This window comes from Panonychus citri, unplaced genomic scaffold, assembly GCF_014898815.1.
Source record: "Panonychus citri isolate SS breed McGregor unplaced genomic scaffold, ASM1489881v1 Contig00132, whole genome shotgun sequence".
Classification (NCBI taxonomy): Eukaryota; Metazoa; Arthropoda; class Arachnida; order Trombidiformes; family Tetranychidae; genus Panonychus; species Panonychus citri.
The window spans coordinates 53,664-80,913 of record NW_026515537.1 but is presented as its reverse complement, the minus strand read 5'-3'; the positions used below and the strand labels follow the sequence as shown (position 1 = coordinate 80,913).

The 27,250-nt window shown below is 37.6% G+C and overlaps 3 protein-coding genes across 4 annotated transcripts in view; 2 read left to right on the top strand and 1 right to left on the bottom strand.

The window, feature by feature from the left end:
* LOC128390956 (low-density lipoprotein receptor-related protein 4-like) overlaps positions 1-13,216 on the bottom strand; it is a 57,707-nt gene extending 44,491 nt beyond the window's left edge. The window contains exons 1-4 of the mRNA XM_053350766.1: positions 11,701-13,216; positions 9,045-9,161; positions 5,326-5,457; positions 4,548-4,667 (exon numbers count right to left, since the gene is read on the bottom strand). Coding sequence (XP_053206741.1) covers positions 4,548-4,667; positions 5,326-5,457; positions 9,045-9,161; positions 11,701-11,839 — 508 coding nt within the window. The 5' untranslated portion in view covers positions 11,840-13,216. The remainder of the gene's footprint in view (positions 1-4,547; positions 4,668-5,325; positions 5,458-9,044; positions 9,162-11,700) is intronic.
* Positions 1,247-2,475, top strand: LOC128390957 (L-xylulose reductase-like). 2 transcript variants are annotated; one of them, XM_053350768.1, is made up of 2 exons: positions 1,247-1,340; positions 1,510-2,475. In XM_053350768.1, exon 2 carries the CDS (start codon positions 1,543-1,545, stop codon positions 2,275-2,277), a length of 735 nt encoding a protein of 244 aa, XP_053206743.1. In that variant the 5' UTR covers positions 1,247-1,340; positions 1,510-1,542; the 3' UTR covers positions 2,278-2,475. The 2 variants fall into 2 exon arrangements, with proteins under 2 accessions (XP_053206743.1, XP_053206742.1); XM_053350767.1 differs by having other exon boundaries at positions 1,249-1,413.
* Positions 13,217-15,233: 2,017 nt separating the features above from the next.
* Positions 15,234-25,110, top strand: LOC128390964 (fibroin heavy chain-like). Its single transcript, XM_053350779.1, has 18 exons — positions 15,234-15,886; positions 15,935-16,105; positions 16,157-16,369; positions 16,526-16,714; positions 17,325-17,912; positions 17,971-18,480; positions 18,801-19,045; positions 19,199-19,370; positions 19,506-19,691; positions 20,241-20,696; positions 21,042-21,488; positions 21,765-21,941; positions 22,086-22,286; positions 22,537-22,677; positions 22,858-23,358; positions 23,479-23,631; positions 24,280-24,822; positions 25,007-25,110. The coding sequence occupies exons 1-18, from the start codon at positions 15,292-15,294 to the stop codon at positions 25,108-25,110; spliced, it is 5,592 nt and encodes a 1,863-aa protein (XP_053206754.1). The 5' UTR covers positions 15,234-15,291.
* Positions 25,111-27,250: the final 2,140 nt, after the last annotated feature.

Genomic DNA, 27,250 nt, shown 5'->3' with positions numbered 1-27,250 from the left:
ATCCAGATAATCTTGATGATCTTATTCATCATTCAAACTATTCAGAGGTCATAGGCAAAGTTTTTCCCATGATCCATAATCTAAGAGTTTTCATCTTATCAGAAATAAATATCTCATGTAATCTGATATTAGTGTTCTCATGCATAATATTTTGCCTGGTAAATTTACTTTGGAATAAGTTTTTTCTCCTATCTCCTGATTCGGTTCATTATTTCAGGTAACCCATCATGCTGAAACGACTCACATTCCAAGTTTTTTCAAGAGTTTCTCTTCCCGTTAAACAGAATTTACGTTCCAATGTCTTCAACCGACGCCTTGGTGGATATATTTTCCCTCGACATAATTCATGATTGATAAACACAAAGCAATTCGCCCAAAGTATTAAATCATTCATTCAAATCATGGATCAGCTTCACAAATTTGCTTCCTTTCAGAACTTATTGACTTTCAACCTGATGAACTCAGATTATCTGCATGAACAGAAACAGATGATGCTGATTTTCTCATTATATAATTAAGCCTTGATTGTTTATTTCCAACATTCTAGTCATTGTTTCAGCAGAATTAACAATGCAACTGATTGGCATGGGGAAGGTAGAGATTTTCATTCAAGAACTGATGGAATCAGAATTAGTGATAACATCTCATAATCTTGACAAGAATTCTAAATAGATCAGTTTTAACTTTATCTATTTCAACTTCTTTTTCATGATAACTGAATTTTTGGTTTATTCTGTGAAAATACTTAAAAATTAGTGAGGTCTTCGACATGAACTTAAGTGAGTAGATACAAGAAAGAGGAAGAAAGGAAAGATAAAGAGAAAGAGAGAAGAAAACAGAAAAAAAAGCAAGGACTCATATAATATCCATCATATAAAGATCTTGAATTAGCGATCATGTTGATTGTCTAAACCCTTGTAACAATTATTTGTATTCTAATGTTCAATTAGAGTATCTTGCCAGAGGTTAACTGCTAATTAAGATATAATCATGAAGAAAAAGACAATCACAACAACTTCATCATTTCTTGGCCATCTAATCAACAGTAATTCAATTTTTATCTTAATAATTTACATTTAAGGGCTTTTCCATTAAACCAATATGATTAATCTGAATTATGGTGAGTTTTTTAGATAAGATTATCTAATCATCACTACGATTAGATTACTTGTTGGTTATTTGAAAAGCACAGTGGAAGCTACGGAAAAAGTTAATGGAAAAGGTAAAGCTCGGTTATTTTTCGCAATCAGCTGACAATTAACCAACCAGCTGATATTTTAACCAACATTCACCGAGTTTAATTCGGTTTTTCAGTTAATGGGAAAGCCTTTTAATCTCAGGTAAAATATTCTAATTTTGGTTTTTGTCTCAAATTAAGTGAAACTTCCTTCAGAAGTCAACAACTTTTGAGAGGTACTAAAGTAAATAGATTAATTAGTTTTAAATGGTGACGTGTTTTTTAAAATTTGAAGTATATAAAAGCTTTTGATTGTTTCTGTTTAAATATAGTTGTTAATTTGATTGTTCGTACACATCATAATCATGGAGATTTCTGTCGAAGGTAAAAAAGTGCTGGTAACCGGAGCTTCCAGAGGAATCGGTCGAGCGGTAACAGAGACTTTGGTCAAAGCGGGAGCATCTAAAGTCTATGCTGTTTGTATTCTGAAAGACGAATTGGATAAACTAGCAAGTGAAGTTAACAATGTCCATCCAATTCATCTCGATTTAAGTGATTGGTCAGCTACCGAAGAGACTTTGAGTAAACTCGAGCCCGTTGATTGTTTAGTTAATAATGCTGGTGTCCTTTGGCCAACAGAACCTGGATCGATAAAGGAATCGGATTATGACAAAATATTTGACGTCAATGTGAAAGCTTTGATTAATGTTACCCAAATCATTTCGACAAAAATGATCAACTCAGGAGTTAAAGGTTCAATCGTAAATTTGTCCAGTATAGCGGCAAAAAAATCTCATCCAAAATATTTAATTTATTGTACATCAAAAGCAACGGTTGACCATATAACCCATAATTTTGCTCTTCAATTGGCACCAAAAGGAATACGTGTCAACGCTGTTAACCCTTCGATCGTTAATACTCCCATGGCTGTGGCTTTGCAAATGAGCCAAGAAGAGGCAGAAGAGTTCAGGAAGGCAATACCATTGGGACGATTCATTGAAAAAGAAGAAGTGGCAAAAGTGATCCTCTTCATGCTAAGCGATTGGTCCTCAATGATTAACGGTGTAACTTTGCCAATTGATGGAGGACTAATACTGTAATCATGCTGGTAGAAAAGGTTAAGTTAACTAGAAAATCGCAAGAAATCAGATAAATAAACCATTTTGATTTCAATTATGATCAATAATCTTTTTTTGTTAACGTTTTCTGTATCAATATGACCGAGGAAAGAAACAAAAATCAATAAATTTTCCTCTTTTGTTCTTGGGGTTTCATTAATGAGATTTAAATATTTTTGATTCTTGTTAATATAATTTGTATTTATATCGTATCACTATTAGAATAAAGTTATCCGATAATTCTTGTGATTATGCTAATTGAGATTCGTAGGAAAAGTAAATAAAAAAAGTTACATTTCTATTCTAATTGTAATGTAAACACAGGTAATTTATATCCGTTTCATTAACCATTACTGAATAATAGTTGACAAAAAAATATTGATCATTCGTTTTCAGTAGAATTCATTAGTCATAGTAGAACTCAATTTGACTGAATATTCATGATAAATCAGTTATTTATCATAAGATTAACACATAGATAAAAACATTGACTTTGTATTGAATAAGACAATGAAAAGATAACAGAAAACCACTAAATCTTTCTTAATCATACACATGAGAATCTTCATTCAATTAGTGCTAACCCTTTTCACGCTATTCAATGGATCCTAGATGTTCAATTGAATCTCATTAAATCTTTTTCCATTGGTTATCCAAGTCGAAATATCTACATGAGCATACACATTATAATGAAAGAAAGTGCAAGATTTATCAAAGCAGAGAGAGAGAGAGAGAGAGAGAGAGAGAGAGAGAGATTACTTTGAGGTGTTGAGTACTTTTATCAACGATAATAATTCAGTGAAAGTATCATGATCGATGCTGATGTTACAAGGTTTTCATGGTAAATATTTTTAACGCTTTATTAACGATTCAATGCAGGTTTGGTGAGAAGAGAAAATTGAAATTGAATTTGGAAAAAGTTTACAAAATTTCATCAACCATTTCAGTTTATCGATTGATCTGAAAATATTTGATGAATTATTATTATATCATGGAGGTAATATACTATATTTATATAAAGGAAAATTATGATTCATGAGACTAGTTTTTAAGGAACCGGAAAAAATGAGATCAAATTATGAAGCAAATCGACACCCAAATTAAACCAAACGTAACATTGAACTCTATGGTTAGATAATGTGTATGATATTGCAAAAGAAATGAAATATCAGGCAGGTAGAAAGAAAGCAAAACCATAATTAGATTGTGATAGAGTTAAAATTATCCAAATATGAAAATTGAAAATTCTGCAGTTTCCTAGAATTTCAAAAATGGTCATTCTATCATGAAATGTCAACGAGTATACCTCTCATCGTCTTTGAATAGTTTCTTATATTGGATTGACTTTTACCATGAAGTGATGAGAAAACGAGCATCAAAAGACTTAGAACCTTTCAAAGATCTTTTCATTACTATTATATTATTATCAGAAGTTTTCGAAAGATTCGGAAAAGTTATAAAAGTTACAATGGAAAACTAAGTTGAGAAAATAAATTAAGATGAAAGAATCAACAATAAACATGTTGTTGAAATGAAGCAGAGAAAAGTAGTTCTAAAAAAATGTATTCAATTGAAAATCTTTTGACTTAGGAAAGGGTATGAAAGAAAAAAAGTTACACAGGTAAATAGGAGTTTACCTTTAGATTGAGCCAAGAAAAAAACTTCGATAACAATGATAATGTTAACAATAATGTAACAGGTAATCTGGAAAGTTTACAAAGAGGATCAAGATGCTGGGCAGAAAACATCGTGAACTTTGATTATTATTGATGTTTGAAAATATTATATGATAAGAAAAGTATTTCGACTTAGATCATAATAAAAATAAATGATCAAAGGTATTACATTGTTATAACATTATGTTATATGAGAAAAGTTCAATGTATGAGAATGGAACAAAATTGGTCAGTTCTTTTGGTGTTGTTTTCTTCATGAGATCCATGATGATGAACATAAAGAAAAATTTTATGATATATGGTACATGCGATGCTAATAGTCTAGTTTCAAAGTGATATTTATCCAATCACAGAATAGTTTTATTCTGATAACGATTTTGTTTCAATCGTTTCGACGATTAAAGTTTAAGAAAGTTTTTTCTTCTTTTTGATTTTTGAAATTGGATATTATCAGTAATTTTCTTGGTGATGGAAAATTTTGATTGGTTTTTTAGACGAAAATTAGATGACTTTATATATTGAGTATTTATGTACATGTAATATGTATCGAAAGAAAGTATTGGATTAGAAACTTACGACAATCTTTTTCGTCTGAACCATCGTCACAGTCTTTATCTCCATCACATTTCCATTCCTGATTGATACAACCTCCATTGGAACAAGTGAATTCACCACTTTGACACTCTACTTTACTTTCTACATTCAGTATAATGTAATTCACAGTGACCCATTCCAATCCAAGATAAATTCCCATGTGATACATCATGATAACGATATTTTATCAGATGATAAGAGATGAGTATGGATGGAAAGTGATTAAGACACGAAGGATAAAAGTTAGAAAAGAAAAAATAATCAGAACAATTGCATACAAGAGAAAAGAAAAATTATGTTCAATCAAGTGAATAAAGAAAATCATAGAATTCATATCGAAGAGAGAAAGAGCAAAGAAAGAAAGTAAGAAAAGAGAGAGAGAGAGAGAGAGAGAGAGAGAGAGAGAGAGAGAGAGAGAGAGATATCATGATGATGAATAAAGATGATATTTGAACCTCAGGGTAGCATTTGTAATAACAGTAAAAGTAAATAACAATGAAAAGACTTTGATAATCATTGATAGTGATTATAATAAATCATACAGAATATGAATGAGGAATAAAATCATGATTGGTGCAAACCGAAATTCTGATTGTCTTTTGACCACATCATAATAATCATGAAATGGAACCAGAAAGTTTTCCAAGAGACTTATTGACTCGAAACAAATAGTAAAAAAAGAAAATTCATTTTTTCTTCGTTTTATTTGATATATTATGATGATACAAAAACGAAAATGGCTTTAGTAGTCTCATCTTACCGCATTTATCCTCATCTGACCAATCTCCGCAATCATTATCTCCATCACAATGGTAAGCTTCAGCAATACAGCGACCGTTACGACAGCGATATTTGCCAATTGGACAAGTTACATGATCCATGGGAACTTGGTCTAAGTATTAAAAAAAGCAGAAAAAATCAAACTGATTTCGTGAGCAAAGTAATAATATAAAATGAAATTCATTCTTGCTATTATATTAGCTTCCGAAATTCAAAATTTCGATGTGAAAAATGGTGTATATAAATCAGAGTAACATTGGAAAAGTGAGTAAACAGATGGAATAATGAAATTTGATAAAGTTGTGAGTTGAAGGAGATATTACATGATTTCGAACAACAAAATTGGTTATCATGAAATTGGTTATCGATGTGATTGGTAACATGCAAGAGAGAAAAAGAAAGAGAGAGAGAGAGAGAGAGAGAATGGAGAAACCAATATGAAACCCTTGGAGATTTTACCTAGAACTTGATTCACATTATTTACTATGAACAATGTCCATCGAACTTCAAGCTTTCCAGAGCTCAAAAAATCAACTGCTGCACTTTCAGAACAGAAAAACATGATCATAGATGAATAATGTACAAGAAACTTCTTGTACATTAGAGCGTTTAATAGAGTTATTCATAATGCAAACGAGAATAAGTAGCATAAAAAAGTCTTTGAGCTTGAACGAAATAGAAGATTAACTCAATAGCAAACTCAAATCGAATGACTACAGGGTGTAAAGAAAGTAACGTTCATGGATGGGGTTAAAGTTACGTGGATTGATGGTTGTTGATTTGATTATTTAATCGAAGTAAAAATAAACAAACCAAATCAAGTCAATTGCGCAAGGGGAAAAATTCATCATAATTGACGTTACATTCATTGAATTGCCTTCAAATGAGCTGGTTCATTAAAATGAGCTTGATCTTTCAATATAAATATCACTCAAATTCACACTGTGCAAGTTTCTAAGACTCATTGTAATTGACAAACATCGGCTGAATAAAGTAGATGAATAGCCCGACAGTTTTGTTAATAGAGTTCCACCAGCTTGATAATTCTGATGAGAATCTGAATAATATCAACTTGAATGGTGATTTAGCTAAAGTATTATCATAAATATCATTAATATCTCAACAAAAGTAACGATTGTGAAAATGAATTTTGAGTTACTTGATTTGTAATTAATTCGATTTGAAACACAGGTTGAACTAATTGATCTAATGAGATTCAATTAATTTGGATAACTTTTCCCCCCAAATAATTCAAACAGAATGAGCATATCTCCATGAAATAAAGTTTATTTGAGTGTATTTTAAATGCTATATAAAATTTTGTGGATTTTAGTTTTGACAATTAAATTGAGTTGACTGCAAAAATATCCTTCTAATCATCAATATTAAATTATTTCCACTCTTTGTGATAATACCATGAAGTAAATGCTGTACAGGAAGGTAAAGATAATTTCAATTGAGGAAATGTAATTAATTTTACCATGTCAGGTTCAGGTCATGTTGTATCTACTGTATTCATCTCTCTCTCTCTCTCTCTCTCTCTCTCTCTCTCTCTCTCTCTCTCTCTCTCTCTCTCTCTGACTCTTTCTTTCAAAATTAAGCTCAATTAATCAACCCTGTGAGTGATCTGATCTATCAGGATTCGTTAAAAATTAACTTCAATTTAGCTTCTTCTTCATCTTCTGTAAGTCACTTTTATAGTAGTAAATCATGTCCTACATCATGAAAATTGATGAGCAATTAGCCAACTGTTAGAATGAAACAATGGACATAGAATCAGATTAGCTTTGGGAGTTAATTCCAATACTGGAATGATAAGTATTCATCTTAATAGACAATTAATACCAATTTACAAATTAGATGAGAATAAAATTACAAGTTTAGCCTTTGATTGCTCAGTTAAAATTCTGTGGGGTAAAAAAACTATCATTGAGAAAACTAAAAAGTTCCAATGAACTTCTGTATCATTAATAGTATATACATGGAATGACAATTAATATAAGAAAAGTGGGTTAAACATGTTTTAAAAAAAGGATAAACAACTTGTTCATGACAGGGTAAATGTTCTGAAAAAGTGATCGCAGATTTGATCTTCATCACTCAATGTCTTTATTCATCACCTTTTTGCATGTGCATCATGAACCTTCGGAATATAATCTCAAAACCTTCATATGCAATTCTAAGCGATTAGCAGCACAATTAAGTTCAATTAAGGAGTTAATGAGACTGAGCACGATGAACTGTTCTCACTCTTCAACCACAAAACATAAAAAATGATGAAAAAAAATTAGTTGATGATTATCGTAGATCAGGATAATCTTTCAGTTGTATGGTAACTGCCGATGCTAAAGTAGTAGTAGTTTGGGCAACACTAATCGGTAAAGCGGTGATTAAAATGCATCTACAGAAACTATTTGTGATCATTGCATTTGATGAAAATCTATTGGAACATTTTATTGATAAAATCAAAGATTTACCAATATTAGGAGATTATCTTCATAAACCATTCAGAGATTTTTTAATCAATCAAAAGGAGAGACTTCACAGTAAAGTTGTCACCAAACCTCATTGGATCGCATCTTTATTTGAGAAATTAGTTGTGGCGATGATTATTTATTTCATTTTATCGATAATTAATTCGCTTGCTCAAAAATACCATTCCCGGATCACGAATACATTGACAAAATCGTCCGATTCTTCATCTCTAACTACAATTTCATCGATTAAAAAAGTTAATCAGCCAAATGAGGAAAACTTGTTGAACAAGCGAACCAATAAAACTAAATTTCAAGACTGAAGAGATAATCATGAAGCAAATAGACACCAAGAAATTAGTTGCAATGATCCAGGAAAAGAAATTGAGATTGACATTGATGATTTCGTTGAATTTTATCTAATATTTGATTTATATTTTGTTATTCAATGATCCAAATCTCTTGCCTTACTGATGATGCCTTCGACTATTTATTGTGCAGTTTTTTTACTGTTTCTTTTTTGTTAAATTGACATTAATCAAAAATAGAAAGTATCCATTTTATAAACTCGCAAATCTATTTAAACAAACAGCTAGTTTGTCAACATTTTCATTCAAGTTTCGCCGTTTTCACAAGATAAGATAAGGAAGAGCGATAATTGTGAAAAAACAATTGGTTTCATATTAGAAAAAAGCGAAAAATATCAACTGAATAGAAGTAGATGAATAGACGAGTAATTTTGATAATAGCAATTTAGCAATAGTTCATGTTGCCATGAACTAGCCTACGATTTTCGCTCAATCTCTGAACTATTCTTTCAAATATAAACGATTAATGTAAATTTTATAATAATCAATTGATTGAGAATATGTGATGAGATTTGATAGTCAACATGAATCGATTATAGTAAGGAAAAATTGAACCAGCAATCAGAATGTATAATTTCAACATATTATCATGATAACGATATTCAATAATTAGAGTAGAACCCTTGAAAATGTAGCAAAAGTCAAAAATGATTTAAGATATTCAGATGAGATTAATTTTAAATTCAAGAAACGTTTTCTTTTTTGGGGCTGAAATGAGAAACGCAATATTGGATAAGACACAAAATCCCAAATGCAAATCAATTTGTATCGATTATTTTGAAAATTCACTGTCGTGATAATGAATCGATCATTATTATCAGAAGAGTCTACTTATATAATATATAAAAATATCTCACCGCAATCAAGTTCATCAGATCCATCTTTGCAATCGATATCAGAATCACAGTGCCATTGAAGTGAAATACAACCTCCTTTGTGACAGCGAAACTCTGATGAGGCACATGGACGGCTTTCTGTAAATACACACAAAACATTGGATTAGAATTTGAAAATTATCAAAATGACAAGGCAATCATGATAAGGATGATAATAAAATGATCAGATTATTAAACAGAAGAGAAAGAGAGAAAGAGTTAATTTATTTTCATCTCTTCGACACAAGATTGGAATAGAATCAGGGAAGACGAATTCTATGAATTATGACTTTGCCTTATCATTCATATACATACATGGTGCATTCGATGCAGTGATAAAAAGTGAAAACTTCATACTTGTAACTTTAGTTTCTTTTAACCCATTTTTCTAGCTATTCTCTGTTATTTATCATCATCATTATCATCCCTTTCATTCTGTTCTCTATGATACTCTCATGAAGTTGTAACCTCTAATTTTATGGATATTATTTTATTTTCATCATTTTCATCATTTTCGATCTTTTCTTTTTAGTTCTTTTCTCTCTTCCATTGTCTCTCTCTCTCTTCTCATCCACTGAGCTTTGAATCATCTCCTCATGTATCTATTATATTTCATCACTTCTTCTTCTTCATGTGTATGTAATCTCAGTCTGTCATCTGTCGCCTTTTCCTCTTCCTGCTTCATTTCATTTTTGATGTAACTGAACTCTTTTTATTCAGTTATATTATTTTGAATCTACAGAGAGTTTACTGAAGAAAAAATGAGACTTTCTTTTGGATTCTGAAAAATTCAGATCGTGTTACTAAGATACAATGAACTTTTCTCCCAACACCCAAGATTTTTTATTCGTCTGCTTCTTTCCATACTATTATTTGTCTTAAGAATTCTTTATAAATTTTTTCCCTATGTACTAAGAGAATTGGAAATAGACAATTTGTATTTCTCAAGTGATTGTTATTCAATTACTTTTAGAATAATCTGTCATTTTCTTTTATTGAATTATTAATCGAATAATCAAAATTTGATAGAATTTTGTTGATAAAATAAAAACAATATTCAATTCCATTGAATTAATCTAATATGATTTAAAAGATTACACTAACAGTTATACAGAAAATGTTGACACTTTGAACTTATCTTATCAGATTAGCATGATCATTCTCATGCTAATCAATATTACCATGATTTGGAAATTATTACTTGTTCATGATAATGTATTAATATTTCAATCTTATGACTTCCGGTGACACTTTTCCTTCATGTATAATGATAGTTGTTGAAGGTCATAGAAAACAATTGGCACATAATCTGAAGTTGACATTTAATTCAATGAGGTTTTTTGATTCCAAGTTGAATCATCAAACTACAGAATGCTGACATCATAGGGATAATCAATGGAATGGTTGAAAGAGGGAGAGAGAGAGAAAGAGAGAGATGATGATGATGTTATACTGACATTGACGATGATGATTGAAAATGTTTAAAGTCTCAGAAGTAATGGAAAATGTTGGAAAATAATTTACCAATGTCAGTTTAGCCTAATGGTCAACAGATTTTTTCAACAATGATCTGTCACTGACCTCAAACCCATTCATAAATTCAATTCCGATACAACAAGTTATAAACAGATCAATGATCATAATATATGATGAGCTCCCTCGCTCATAGTTGACAATGATGAGTGACAATAAAAGAGCTGATGATATTGATGAGTTTGAAAAAGCATAAAAAATCTCCTCAATCTAATCTCGTATTGTAATAAGCATTGAATCAATTCATGAAAATATCAGAATGAACTGTCCAATTGTAGAGGGATGAGATTGAGAAAGGTTTTTCTTCTCCTTCTTCCTTTCGATAGGAATAACATTTAGATAAAATAAAGAATCAGGGTCATGCATTATCATGAATTGAGTTGATATCATGGTGAATAAGACTTTGATTGATATTGAATACCAGTAAGAATCGTCAACATCAATGGCTACTGGAAATGTTATTTTTGGTAACAATTGTTATTGACCAGTTCAAGTGCTCAACTGTTCACTTTTTTGGACACTTTGATTTCTATTCATCTGAGTATTAATGCAAAATGATAAGGAAAATGTTGACCAGAAAAGAAAAGTAAAAGAAATGAAGATGAGCAGTAAAAATGGGATGGAAAACAAGAAAAAATAGAAAAAAATTACAGAGATGAGAGAAAAAGTAACATGATATTGACTTTTGACTGACAGAATATATATAATATTAGAAATGGACATTACTGGACTGTTAATATGCTCCATGTTCAATATCATTTTTCTTTCGGATTTACAATCAACCAAATGGGTATTTTCATCTTTGCAGCTTCTAGTCATTTGGTTTGATTAAAAACACCAATAAATTGATTCCCATTTTGAGAATCCAGAAATTTCTGTTCTTTCTGAATTTGATAGCAAACACCAAAAGAAACCAGAACAAACCATAAGCTATTTTATTTTGAGCTAGATTTATTGTCATGGATTTAAATGGATAATTTTAAGAAGCAATAAATATGATTCTTGAATAACTTGAAATGAGATGAAACTGAATGGTAAAAGTGTGGTCAGTGTCATACTCATCGTTGGAGAAAATAGGAATTGTATAGATTAAGATTGAATTTACCTGAAAATTTCGCATCATCAACCATTGTATTAGGTTCAGGTTGAATTTGTGAACCGAAAACATGATAACAGGTAAATGTGTAATAGTAATAAAAGAGATGATAATAATATAAACACAATTTCATGTAGAAAAATTTCATTCCAGAAGATAGAGATGATCTTTTGCTTATATCAGATTCGTTGTTGACTAACGATAAAAATTTGAGATTGAACAGGTTACTTGTAATTTTTTGTTTCTCTCTTTCTATGGCAAAACAAAGTTTGATTATCTATCCTGAAGATTGAAACAGAACACAAATATCATATGAATAACAATGTTACACGATTCTCTCAACGGTTAATAGAATAATTTGATAAAACTTTTCTTAGCTTATCGTTATTCAATCCAAGTCACATCCACAGTCCAAGTGTTGAATATACAAGCACAGGTAACACAGAGAAACATGAATACACATATACAGGTATATATATATTGCTGTAAAGTGATGAACTTTTTCTCAAAATAAAAATTATACAATCCGATGGAACGATCAGTTATCCATCCAGATGAAAAACTGAGTATTTAAAATTTTGAGCGAAATCCACAAACAGAGTAACAAGAATTGTACATGTTACCAAGAGTAAAAATAATGGTAAACTTTCAACTCATGATTTTATCGTTGTGTAAGACAATAAATAACTATCATGAGAATCGACGAATTACTGAATTATTATTAAAGTGCTGTGGTATTAGAGGTTTGAGTTTGGAGTGAATCAACTTTGACGGTAGAAAGTGAATTGAACATTAAACTATTGAGAAATCCATGGGATCATTTTCGAAGCTGATGAAATAATCAAACTTTTTTCTTGTTATTTAACATAGAAATTCATTTTTCGTTTGAAATGTTGAAGAAGTTTATGCGAAAGAATTAAGCTGACACCATGGTAATAATTATAAAAAATTGATGAAAAGATTATTTGTTTTTGATATTTCAATTGAGAGGGTCAAGAGTTTCTTCTTCGGATGGTCAAAACACGAAAGTTTGATGAAGGTTATTATACAAAAACAAAAGGGATAACTATTAATAGCAGTTAAGGAAAAACTTTTATGTCGATCACAATATTATCTCAATACACAAGCACCAAAACACCAACAAGAAGTTCAACTGTTTAACTAAAATGAAAGTTCATCAGGTCATGAGCAGTTGATGAACATTCGGATTATGTGTTTTTTGTAGATCACAATTTAGAGTTGGTCAATCAAGCTAAATAAGGTTTAATTCGTGCCAGGACGATACTAAAAAGTTAATAACGCGAAAGAGCTAAATGCAAATAGCATTGAGATTTACATGACTAGAGGTTAGCGATCAGATTTTTTTTATTTATGATGAAGAGAAAGAAAAATAACAAATTTTAAAGTTAATACTTTATTCTATTGATGGATAATAACACTAATAACAATCCAAACTTTGATTGTTTTCTCAAGATTGTAAATGATTTTCACGAGTTCATTTTTTATCTTTATTTCAGTTTCCATGATCAGAACTAAAAGATGGTAAAATGATCATGATCATCGGTTGGAAGATAGAAAAACTTTTCCGAACATACAGACTAAGGACATCTAGTATAGCAGAAGATGAATTAAGTTATCGATTCCAAATCAGAGTTGCATTAACTTAATTCTCAATTCTATGCCACCAGGAAGAGCTGAAAATAGTCAGAAATTGTAAGATAACCAGATTTTATTCTGGTTATGTCGTAGCTACTAGTATTAATAGCGGGTGACCGAAAATGAGTGAGCATCTCACGAACCTTAAGTTTTGGACCCACGTTTCTATACATTTTAAGAAAGAAAATTTAACGCTGAGTCCAAAAATGTTCGGCTTTTTTTTCTAAGACGGACGGTTCTCAAGATATCGAGTGGCCTGAAAAGCGAACGGTTGACTTTGGACTCAAAATTTTCGGTCAAAAGTTATTCTTTTTGACCTATTATCTTATATATCTAAGCTCATCATTATCTGAAGTAAGGTTATTGAGATCTAACATGGCCGAAATCAACGAAAATTGCTCTTTAACTTTCCCATTATAAATTTCTCATAGAGAAAATCACGATTTTGGCCTTTAAATAAGAACCACAGTCGCAAGTTGTTGATTTTTGTTGGATCTGGTAAATATAATGTGATAGAAAAAGTTACCGATACAATTGATTACAGTGCAAATGTAATTTCAACGTCTTTTTGCTTAATTGACTATAACCTGATATCAATGATCAGAAGAGAGCCAGAGGTCAACTACCATTTTTTCTTAATCTTTACCCTTTCGTTCATTAAATCTTTTAATTTTACGTCGTTTAGAAGAGTCCAGTGAAAATAAAAACTTACTAGGTATTATGTAGATTTACAGATAATAAAATGATGAAAAATTCAATTTTCTTTAGATTATCATATGACCCTGGCCACATGACATTGGTTCTATTTTTGCAGATGTAGATTTTTGAGTTCTTACAGTTAATATTTTTTCTTCAATCTTAATGTAAAAAATCGTGAGTCGTAATAATTGTTTGTGTGATGTGATTAAACGCTCGATTATCGATAAATTATGAGGATAAATTGTGTATCCACTGAATCCAATTTTGTATTAAACCATGATGATTTAACCAACTGAGCTAAAGCAATAACTTTTGATCAATTTCACTACTCTGTTTCTCAATCGTAAGTGACAAAATTGTGTCACACAAGTAACGGTCATACTAGGGGTAAGGCAAAACATCTTTGCATTTTTCAGATAAAAAATGGTAGTCAACAAGATGACACTAGATCATTTTGAGCCTGTTACTTTTGATATTATCCAAGCTCAACTGAAAATCAAGTTAGCAACAGTCTGGTGAATTGCTTTCTATTACTTTCTTGATTAAAAAATGCTTCTTCGTTTTTTCTTGATATGGTCATCATATAACTACGTCACAATTCGCCATTCCATTTTAGACTACATGCTAAATTGCGATCGCTAAACCTACATGAAATTAACAATTAACAATCGGCAAAACATGTAGTGGTTAGAATTTTTTACAACTGAAATTTGTTCAGACATGAAACATTCAAGGTAATTGTCAATCCTACGATAACAAAACTAATAAAAATCTGCTGATCAACTTGAACTTTGAAAATACCTATAAGTAAATACAAAAAAGAAGTTCAATTTAAATTCATGATGAAAATTAACCAATCTCCAAAGAAACTAACGTTAACTCATTTGCTGAATATGACTACCAACATTTGCACAGGAATTTAAAAAAATCACCCTGAAAGGTTATATTTGACTCAATCGTGACAAAAGTACCAGGATTTTACCTTTTTTCTTGTAAATATTGGTGGCTGGAAAAATATTCATCAATAAATAGATTAAACTCGCGACATGCTAATGTAAATGAGTGATCTGAAAATAGACTTTGCATACTGTTGTGAATTTTAGATGAGTATTTTATTCGCCTTCTGTTTAATCAGATGAAACAGTGAACAGTATAAAACTGCAAAGTTTCAGAGAAATTATATCAATCATCTCATCATATTCTATCTACATAGCGAATCAACTAAATTGTTAGTCGAAAGCCAAAATGAATAAACTTTTTATTTTTCTCAGTTTAACTGTGGTTGCTTTAACTGCAACACAATATGCCGACGCTTGGCCAACGATGCCAACAATGGCGATAAAAATGGGTCTTCCTGGGTCTAAAAGTCATTCAACATCTAACTCCGCAGCTAATACTGTTCAACAACCAACTCCATCATCCGAATCAATTTCGAAAGCTAAGACAGAAAGCTTTACCAAGTCAGAATCGAATACCAATTCTGAGCAAACTACAAAGGAGAAGTACGCTGGATCAAACACAAACAGTGACTCTGTAAGCAACGCCTCCAATGAAAATGCGGATCAAATTATGACAAACGATTACTCTGATGATGATGAAAGCGGTTCGTCTGACTCCGATTCATCAGCATCATCATCTGGATCAGGTTCATCATCAGGTGCTGCTTCAGGTTCATCTGGAACATCATCTACTACTACTAGTACTACTACATCAGGATCAACTGCCACCGGTAATACTGCATCAACATCAGGAACTGGTTCATCATCTGGCTCAGCTTCATCTGGCTCAGGAGCATCATCTACTGCTGCTGCTTCAGGTTCAGGATCATCAGCCGCTTCAGGTTCAGGATCATCAGCCGCTTCAGGTTCAGGATCATCAGCCGCTTCAGGTTCAGGATCAGGTTCAGGTTCATCTACTGCTACTGGCTCCGGTTCATCAGGATCATCAGCTGCTTCAGGAAACAGTTCTGGTTCATCATCAGGAGCTGGTTCATCATCTGGTTCAGGATCATCATCAGGTGCTGCTGCTGCTTCAGGTTTAGGTTCAGGTTCAGGTTCAGGTTCATCTGGCTCATCAGCCGCTTCAGGTTCAGGATCATCAGCCGCTTCAGGTTCAGGTTCAGGTTCAGGTTCATCTGGCTCATCATCTACTACTACTAGTACTACTACATCAGGATCAACTGCCACCGGTAATACTGCATCAACATCAGGAACTGGTTCATCATCTGGCTCAGCTTCATCTGGCTCAGGAGCATCATCTACTGCTGCTGCTTCAGGTTCAGGATCATCAGCCGCTTCAGGTTCAGGATCATCAGCCGCTTCAGGTTCAGGATCATCAGCCGCTTCAGATTCAGGTTCATCTACTGCTACTGGCTCCGGTTCATCAGGATCATCAGCTGCTTCAGGAAACAGTTCTGGTTCATCATCAGGAGCTGGTTCATCATCTGGTTCAGGATCATCATCAGGTGCTGCTGCTTCAGGTTCAGGTTCAGGTTCAGGTTCATCTGGCTCATCATCTACTACTACTAGTACTACTACATCAGGATCATCAGCCGCCGGTAATACTGCATCAACATCAGGAACTGGTTCATCATCTGGCTCAGCTTCATCTGGCTCAGGAGCATCATCTACTGCTGCTGCTTCAGGTTCAGGATCATCAGCCGCTTCAGGTTCAGGATCAGGTTCAGGTTCATCTACTGCTACTGGCTCCGGTTCATCAGGATCATCAGCTGCTTCAGGAAACAGTTCTGGTTCATCATCAGGAGCTGGTTCATCATCTGGTTCAGGATCATCATCAGGTGCTGCTGCTGCTTCAGGTTCAGGATTATCAGCCGCTTCAGGTTCAGGATCAGGTTCAGGTTCATCTACTGCTACTGGCTCCGGTTCATCAGCTGCTTCAGGAAACAGTTCTGGTTCATCATCTGGTTCAGGATCATCATCAGGTGCTGCTGCTTCAGGTTCAGGATCATCAGCCGCTGGGTTCAGGATCAGGTTCAGGTTCATCTACTGCTACTGGCTCCGGTTCATCAGGATCATCAGCTGCTTCGAAACAGTTCTGGTTCATCATCAGGAGCTGGTTCATCATCTGGTTCAGGATCATCATCAGGTGCTGCTGCTGCAGGTTCAGGATCAGGTTCAGGTTCATCTGGCTCATCATCTACTACTAGTACTACTACATCAGGATCAACTGCCACCCGTAATACTGCATCAACATCAGGAACTGGTTCATCATCTGGCTCAGCTTCATCTGGCTCAGGGCATCATCTACTGCTGCTTCAGGTTCAGGATCATCAGCCGCTTCAGGTTCAGGTTCATCTACTGCTACTGGCTCCGGTTCATCAGGATCATCAGCCGCTTCAGGAAACAGTTCTGGTTCATCATCAGGAGCTGGTTCATCATCTGGTTCAGGATCATCTGGCTCATCATCTACTACTACTAGTACTACTACATCAGGATCAACTGCCACCGGTAATACTGCATCAACATCAGGAACTGGTTCATCATCTGGCTCAGGAGCATCATCTACTGCTGCTGCTTCAGGTTCAGGATCATCAGCCGCTTCAGATTCAGGTTCATCTACTGCTACTGGCTCCGGTTCATCAGGATCATCAGCCGCTTCAGGAAACAGTTCTGGTTCATCATCAGGAGCTGGTTCATCATCTGGTTCAGGATCATCTGGCTCATCATCTACTACTACTAGTACTACTACATCAGGATCAACTGCCACCGGTAATACTGCATCAACATCAGGAACTGGTTCATCATCTGGCTCAGGAGCATCATCTGCTGCTGCTTCAGGTTCAGGATCATCAGCCTTCAGATTCAGGTTCATCTACTGCTACTGGCTCCGGTTCATCAGGATCATCAGCTGCTTCAGGAAACAGTTCTGGTTCATCATCAGGAGCTGGTTCATCATCTGGTTCAGGATCATCATCAGGTGCTGCTGCGGCTTCAGGTTCAGGATCAGGTTCAGGTTCATCTGGCTCATCATCTACTACTAGTACTACTACATCAGGATCAACTGCCACCCGTAATACTGCATCAACATCAGGAACTGGTTCATCATCTGGCTCAGCTTCATCTGGCTCAGGAGCATCATCTACTGCTGCTGCTTCAGGTTCAGGATCATCAGCCGCTTCAGGTTCAGGTTCATCTACTGCTACTGGCTCCGGTTCATCAGGATCATCAGCCGCTTCAGGAAACAGTTCTGGTTCATCATCAGGAGCTGGTTCATCATCTGGTTCAGGATCATCTGGCTCATCATCTACTACTACTAGTACTACTACATCAGGATCAACTGCCACCGGTAATACTGCATCAACATCAGGAACTGGTTCATCATCTGGCTCAGGAGCATCATCTGCTGCTGCTTCAGGTTCAGGATCATCAGCCGCTTCAGGGTCAGGATCAGGATCAGGATCAGGTTCAGGTTCAGGTTCAGGTTCAGGTTCATCTACTGCTACTGGCTCCGGTTCATCAGGATCATCAGCCGCTTCAGGAAACAGTTCTGGTTCATCATCAGGAGCTGGTTCATCATCTGGTTCAGGATCATCATCAGGTGCTGCTGCTGCAGGTTCAGGATCAGGTTCAGGTTCATCTGGCTCATCATCTACTACTAGTACTACTACATCAGGATCAACTGCCACCCGTAATGCATCAACATCAGAACTGGTTCATCATCTGGCTCAGCTTCATCTGGCTCAGGGCATCATCTGCTGCTGCTTCAGGTTCAGGATCATCAGCCTTCAGGTTCAGGTTCATCTACTGCTACTGGCTCCGGTTCATCAGGATCATCAGCCGCTTCAGGAAACAGTTCTGGTTCATCATCAGGAGCTGGTTCATCATCTGGTTCAGGATCATCTGGCTCATCATCTACTACTACTAGTACTACTACATCAGGATCAACTGCCACCGGTACTGCATCAACATCAGGAACTGGTTCATCATCTGGCTCAGGAGCATCATCTACTGCTGCTGCTTCAGGTTCAGGATCATCAGCCGCTTCAGATTCAGGTTCATCTACTGGCTCCGGTTCATCAGGATCATCAGCTGCTTCAGGAAACAGTTCTGGTTCATCATCAGGGCTGGTTCATCATCTGGTTCAGGATCATCATCAGGTGCTGCTGCTGCTTCAGGTTCAGGATCAGGTTCAGGTTCATCTGGCTCATCATACTACTAGTACTACTACATCAGGATCAACTGCCACCCGTAATACTGCATCAACATCAGGAACTGGTTCATCATCTGGCTCAGCTTCATCTGGCTCAGGAGCATCATCTACTGCTGCTGCTTCAGGTTCAGGATCATCAGCCGCTTCAGGTTCAGGTTCATCTACTGCTACTGGCTCCGGTTCATCAGGATCATCAGCTGCTTCAGGAAACAGTTCTGGTTCATCATCAGGAGCTGGTTCATCATCTGGTTCAGGATCATCATCAGGTGCTGCTGCTGCTGCAGGTTCAGGATCAGGTTCAGGTTCATCTGGCTCATCATCTACTACTAGTACTACTACATCAGGATCAACTGCCACCCGTAATACTGCATCAACATCAGGAACTGGTTCATCATCTGGCTCAGCTTCATCTGGCTCAGGAGCATCATCTACTGCTGCTGCTTCAGGTTCAGGATCATCAGCCGCTTCAGGTTCAGGTTCATCTACTGCTACTGGCTCCGGTTCATCAGGATCATCAGCTGCTTCAGGAAACAGTTCTGGTTCATCATCAGGAGCTGATTCATCATCTGGTTCAGGTTCATCTGGCTCATCATCTACTACTACTAGTACTACTACATCAGGATCAACTGCCACCGGTAATACTGCATCAACATCAGGAACTGGTTCATCATCTGGCTCAGGAGCATCATCTACTGCTGCTGCTTCAGGTTCAGGATCATCAGCCGCTTCAGATTCAGGTTCATCTACTGCTACTGGCTCCGGTTCATCAGGATCATCAGCTGCTTCAGGAAACAGTTCTGGTTCATCATCAGGAGCTGGTTCATCATCTGGTTCAGGATCATCATCAGGTGCTGCTGCTTCAGGTTCAGGATCAGGTTCAGGTTCATCTGGCTCATCATCTACTACTAGTACTACTACATCAGGATCAACTGCCACCCGTAATGCATCAACATCAGGAACTGGTTCATCATCTGGCTCAGCTTCATCTGGCTCAGGGCATCATACTGCTGCTGCTTCAGGTTCAGGATCATCAGCCGCTTCAGGTTCAGGTTCATCTACTGCTACTGGCTCCGGTTCATCAGGATCATCAGCCGCTTCAGGAAACAGTTCTGGTTCATCATCAGGAGCTGGTTCATCATCTGGTTCAGGATCATCTGGCTCATCATCTACTACTACTAGTACTACTACATCAGGATCAACTGCCACCGGTAATACTGCATCAACATCAGGAACTGGTTCATCATCTGGCTCAGGAGCATCATCTGCTGCTGCTTCAGGTTCAGGATCATCAGCCGCTTCAGGGTCAGGATCAGGATCAGGTTCAGGTTCAGGTTCAGGTTCAGGTTCATCTACTGCTACTGGCTCCGGTTCATCAGGATCATCAGCCGCTTCAGGAAACAGTTCTGGTTCATCATCAGGAGCTGGTTCATCATCTGGTTCAGGATCATCATCAGGTGCTGCTGCTTCAGGTTCAGGTTCAGGTTCAGGTTCAGGTTCATCTGGCTCATCATCTACTACTAGTACTACTACATCAGGATCATCAGCCGCCGGTAATACTGCATCAACATCAGGAACTGGTTCATCATCTGGCTCAGCTTCATCTGGCTCAGGAGTATCATCTACTGCTGCTGCTTCAGGTTCAGGATCATCAGCCGCTTCAGGTTCAGGATCAGGTTCGGGTTCATCTACTGCTAATGGCTCCGGTTCATCAGGATCATCAGCTGCTTCAGGAAACAGTTCTGGTTCATCATCAGGAGCTGGTTCATCATCTGGTTCAGGATCATCATCAGGTGCTGCTGCTGCTTCAGGTTCAGGATCAGGTTCAGGTTCATCTGGCTCATCATCTACTACTACTAGTACTACTACATCAGGATCATCAGCCGCCGGTAATACTGCATCAACATCAGGAACTGGTTCATCATCTGGCTCAGCTTCATCTGGCTCAGGAGCATCATCTACTGCTGCTGCTTCAGGTTCAGGATCATCAGCCGCTTCAGGTTCAGGTTCATCTACTGCTACTGGCTCCGGTTCATCAGGATCATCAGCTGCTTCAGGAAACAGTTCTGGTTCATCATCAGGAGCTGATTCATCATCTGGTTCAGGATCATCTGGCTCATCATCTACTACTACTAGTACTACTACATCAGGATCAACTGCCACCGGTAATACTGCATCAACATCAGGAACTGGTTCATCATCTGGCTCAGGAGCATCATCTGCTGCTGCTTCAGGTTCAGGATCATCAGCCGCTTCAGGGTCAGGATCAGGTTCAGGTTCATCTACTGCTACTGGCTCCGGTTCATCAGGATCATCAGCCGCTTCAGGAAACAGTTCTGGTTCATCATCAGGAGCTGGTTCATCATCTGTTCAGGATCATCATCAGGTGCTGCTGCTGCTTCAGGTTCAGGATCATCAGCCGCTCAGGTTCAGGATCAGGTTCAGGTTCATCTACTGCTACTGGCTCCGGTTCATCAGCTGCTTCGGAAACAGTTCTGGTTCATCATCTGGTTCAGGATCATCATCAGGTGCTGCTGCTGCTTCAGGTTCAGGTTCAGGTTCAGGTTCAGGTTCAGGTTCATCTGGCTCATCATCTACTACTACTAGTACTACTACATCAGGATCAACTGCCACCGGTAATACTGCATCAACATCAGGAGCTGGTTCATCATCTGGTTCAGGATCATCATCAGGTGCTGCTGCTGCTTCAGGTTCAGGTTCAGGTTCAGGTTCAGGATCAGGTTCAGGTTCATCTACTGCAACTGGCTCCGGTTCATCAGGATCATCAGCTGCTTCAGGAAACAGTTCTGGTTCATCATCAGGAGCTGGTTCATCATCTGGTTCAGGATCATCATCAGGTGCTGCTGCTTCAGGTTCAGGTTCAGGTTCAGGTTCAGGTTCATCTGGCTCATCATCTACTACTACTAGTACTACTACATCAGGATCATCAGCCGCCGGTAATACTGCATCAACATCAGGAACTGGTTCATCATCTGGCTCAGCTTCATCTGGCTCAGGAGCATCATCTACTGCTGCTGCTTCAGGTTCAGGATCATCAGCCGCTTCAGGTTCAGGTTCATCTGCTACTGGCTCCGGTTCATCAGGATCATCAGCTGCTTCGAAACAGTTCTGGTTCATCATCAGGAGCTGATTCATCATCAGTTCAGGTTCATCTGGCTCATCATCTACTACGTACTACTACATCAGGATCAACTGGCACCGGTAATACTGCATCAACATCAGGAACTGGTTCATCATCTGGCTCAGGAGCATCATCTACTGCTGCTGCTTCAGGTTCAGGATCATCAGCCGCTTCAGATTCAGGATCAGGTTCAGGTTCATCTACTGCTACTGGCTCCGGTTCATCAGGATCATCAGCTGCTTCAGGAAACAGTTCTGGTTCATCATCAGGAGCTGGTTCATCATCTGGTTCAGGATCATCATCAGGTGCTGCTGCTGCTTCAGGTTCAGGATCATCAGCCGCTTCAGGTTCAGGATCAGGTTCAGGTTCATCTACTGCTACTGGCTCCGGTTCATCAGCTGCTTCAGGAAACAGTTCTGGTTCATCATCTGGTTCAGGATCATCATCAGGTGCTGCTGCTGCTTCAGGTTCAGGATCATCAGCTGCTTCAGGTTCAGGATCAGGTTCAGGTTCATCTGGCTCATCATCTACTACTACTAGTACTACTACATCAGGATCAACTGCCACCGGTAATACTGCATCAACATCAGGAACTGGTTCATCATCTGGCTCAGGAGCATCATCTACTGCTGCTGCTTCAGGTTCAGGATCATCAGCCGCTTCAGATTCAGGATCAGGTTCAGGTTCATCTACTGCTACTGGCTCCGGTTCATCAGGATCATCAGCTGCTTCAGGAAACAGTTCTGGTTCATCATCAGGAGCTGGTTCATCATCTGGTTCAGGATCATCATCAGGTGCTGCTGCTTCAGGTTCAGGTTCAGGTTCAGGTTCAGGTTCATCTGGCTCATCATCTACTACTACTAGTACTACTACATCAGGATCATCAGCCGCCGGTAATACTGCATCAACATCAGGAACTGGTTCATCATCTGGCTCAGCTTCATCTGGCTCAGGAGCATCATCTACTGCTGCTGCTTCAGGTTCAGGATCATCAGCCGCTTCAGGTTCAGGATCAGGTTCAGGTTCATCTACTGCTACTGGCTCCGGTTCATCAGGATCATCAGAAAACAGTTCTGGTTCATCATCTGGTTCAGGATCATCATCAGGTGCTGCTGCTGCTTCAGGTTCAGGATCATCAGCCGCTTCAGGTTCAGGATCAGGTTCAGGTTCATCTACTGCTACTGGCTCCGGTTCATCAGGATCATCAGCTGCTTCAGGAAACAGTTCTGGTTCATCATCTGGTTCAGGATCATCATCAGGTGCTGCTGCTGCTTCAGGTTCAGGATCATCAGCTGCTTCAGGTTCAGGATCAGGTTCAGGTTCATCTGGCTCATCATCTACTACTAGTACTACTACATCAGGATCAACTGCCACCCGTAATACTGCATCAACATCAGGAACTGGTTCATCATCTGGCTCAGCTTCATCTGGCTCAGGAGCATCATCTACTGCTGCTGCTTCAGGTTCAGGATCATCAGCCGCTTCAGGTTCAGGTTCATCTACTGCTACTGGCTCCGGTTCATCAGGATCATCAGCTGCTTCAGGAAACAGTTCTGGTTCATCATCAGGAGCTGATTCATCATCTGGTTCAGGTTCATCTGGCTCATCATCTACTACTACTACTACTAGTACTACTACATCAGGATCAACTGCCACCGGTAATACTGCATCAACATCAGGAACTGGTTCATCATCTGGCTCAGGAGCATCATCTACTGCTGCTGCTTCAGGTTCAGGATCATCAGCCGCTTCAGGTTCAGGATCATCAGCCGCTTCAGATTCAGGTTCATCTACTGCTACTGGCTCCGGTTCATCAGGATCATCAGCTGCTTCAGGAAACAGTTCTGGTTCATCATCAGGAGCTGGTTCATCATCTGGTTCAGGATCATCATCAGGTGCTGCTGCTGCTTCAGGTTCAGGATCAGGTTCAGGTTCATCTGGCTCATCATCTACTACTACTAGTACTACTACATCAGGATCAACTGCCACCCGTAATACTGCATCAACATCAGGAACTGGTTCATCATCTGGCACAGCTTCATCTGGCTCAGGAGCTTCATCTACTGCTGCTGCTTTAGGTTCAGGATCATCAGCCGCTTCAGGTTCAGGATCAGGTTCAGGTTCATCTACTGCCACTGGCTCTGGTTCATCAGGATCATCAGCTGCTTCAGGAAACAGTTCTGGTTCATCATCAGGAGCTGGTTCATCATCTGGTTCAGGATCATCATCAGGTGCTGCTGCTGCTTCAGGTTCAGGATCAGGTTCAGGTTCATCTGGCTCATCATCTACTACTACTAGTACTACTACATCAGGATCAACTGCCACCCGTAATACTGCATCAACATCAGGAACTGGTTCATCATCTGGCACAGCTTCATCTGGCTCAGGAGCTTCATCTACTGCTGCTGCTTTAGGTTCAGGATCATCAGCCGCTTCAGGTTCAGGTTCATCTACTGCTACTGGCTCCGGTTCATCAGGATCATCAGCTGCTTCAGGAAACAGTTCTGGTTCATCATCTGGTTCAGGTTCATCTGGCTCATCATCTACTACTACTAGTACTACTACATCAGGATCAACTGCCACCGGTAATACTGCATCAACATCAGGAACTGGTTCATCTGGCTCAGGAGCATCATCTACTGCTGCTGCCAGGTTCAGGATCATCAGCCGCTTCAGGTTCAGGATCATCAGCCGCTTCAGATTCAGGTTCATCTACTGCTACTGGCTCCGGTTCATCAGGATCATCAGCTGCTTAGGAAACAGTTCTGGTTCATCATCAGGAGCTGGTTCATCATCTGGTTCAGGATCATCATCTGCTGCTGCTTCAGGTTCAGGATCAGGTTCAGGTTCATCTGGCTCATCATCACTACTACTAGTACTACTACATCAGGATCAACTGCCACCGTAATACTGCATCAACATCAGGAACTGGTCATCATCTGGCACAGCTTCATCTGGCTCAGGAGCTTCATCTACTGCTGCTGCTTTAGGTTCAGGATCATCAGCCGCTTCAGGTTCAGGATCAGGTTCAGGTTCATCTACTGCCACTGGCTCTGGTTCATCAGGATCATCAGCTGCTTCAGGAAACAGTTCTGGTTCATCATCAGAGCTGGTTCATCATCTGGTTCAGGATCATCATGCTGCTGCTGCTTCAGGTTCAGGATCAGGTTCAGGTTCATCTGGCTCATCATCTACTACTACTAGTACTACATCAGGATCAACTGCCACCCGTAATACTGCATCAACATCAGGAACTGGTTCATCATCTGGCACAGCTTCATCTGGCTCAGGAGCTCATCTACTGCTGCTTTAGGTTCAGGATCATCAGCCGCTTCAGGTTCAGGATCAGGTTCAGGTTCATCTACTGCTACTGGCTCCGGTTCATCAGGATCATCAGCTGCCCAGGAAACAGTTCTGGTTCATCATCAGGAGCTGGTTCATCATCTGTTCAGGATCATCATGTGCTGCTGCTGTCAGGTTCAGGATCATCAGCTTCAGGTTCAGGATCAGGTTCAGGTTCATCTGGTTCATCATCTACTACTACTAGTACTACTACATCAGGATCGACTGCCACCGGTAATACTGCATCAACATCAGGAACTGGTTCATCATCTGGCTCAGCTTCATCTGGCTCAGGAGCATCATCTACTGCTGCTGCTTCAGGTTCAGGATCATCAGCCGCTTCAGGTTCAGGATCAGGTTCAGGTTCATCTACTGCTACTGGCTCCGGTTCATCAGGATCATCAGCTGCTTCAGGAAACAGTTTTGGTTCAGCATCTGGTTCAGGATCATCATCAGGTGCAGCTGTTGCGAAAACTTATAAAAATGAGATTGGACAAAAATGTGTTTGTTATGCATAATAATAAGCGTTGTATGCAATACGTCATTCTTCCTTTACGATGTAGTGATACTATAAGTCTGCCCAATTCAGAAATGATACATTTTCTTTTTCATATTATTTGTCTCAAATAAATTTATTAAAAATAATAATCAAATATCTTGCTGAGTGTATTCATTTGAAAATATGTGTATTTGAATGCGGAGATAAAGAAAAAGAATCAGCTAGTAATTAACATTGCTTTTTTACTGACGATTTAATAAAAAATGCTTCTCTTGGGAATTAAATGTAACTTTTTTGAGACACCACGGTGCACAGATCGGACCTAACTTTTTAGATGTAACTTTGCATGACAACTTCAACGAAGAACTCAGTTTACTTGTAGACACGAAGCTCAGACATCACTTAGGTTTTGATTTATATCCATTTCATAAAATTTGAAGAAGTTCAGCACAAAATCTTACATTTTGGCTAACCTCCTTTTGCTTATCTTTATCATTGATCCAGAAGATAAATTGTGACATATAGTACTTTTATTTTGAATTTTTTGCACACGATTATCAAAGTCCTGGAGTGTTAATTGACTGACAATTTTCATTCAGCCAAGGTCTAAATTTTATGTTGTTCACTTGATAATTTGCATTTCGTTTAGAAGATACATGTTAATTCTGAACTCAGCGGAGGTCGATTTCAGGGTTGACATACTCTCTTCTCATTAATCCCTATCATTTAATAATGTACGTATGAACTGTCATATTATTGATGAAATTGAAATTCTGAATTTCACTCATCACTATATTTTGCACTACCATAACAGAAAATAAGAGAATTAAAAATTCTACCCCTCTAAATTTTTTTTGGATTTACGTTTAATATTAGTAATGAAATATAAGTATGTATAATAAATTTCAAAATAAAATGATATAAACGTGATCAAAGTCAATCAACTTCTCATGATACAATTATCGTTTAATCAATGTATTAATATTAATATCATTTATTCTCAAGCTACTCAGTAAAATCATCTGGTTATTCATTATATTAATAAAATCTCGAGT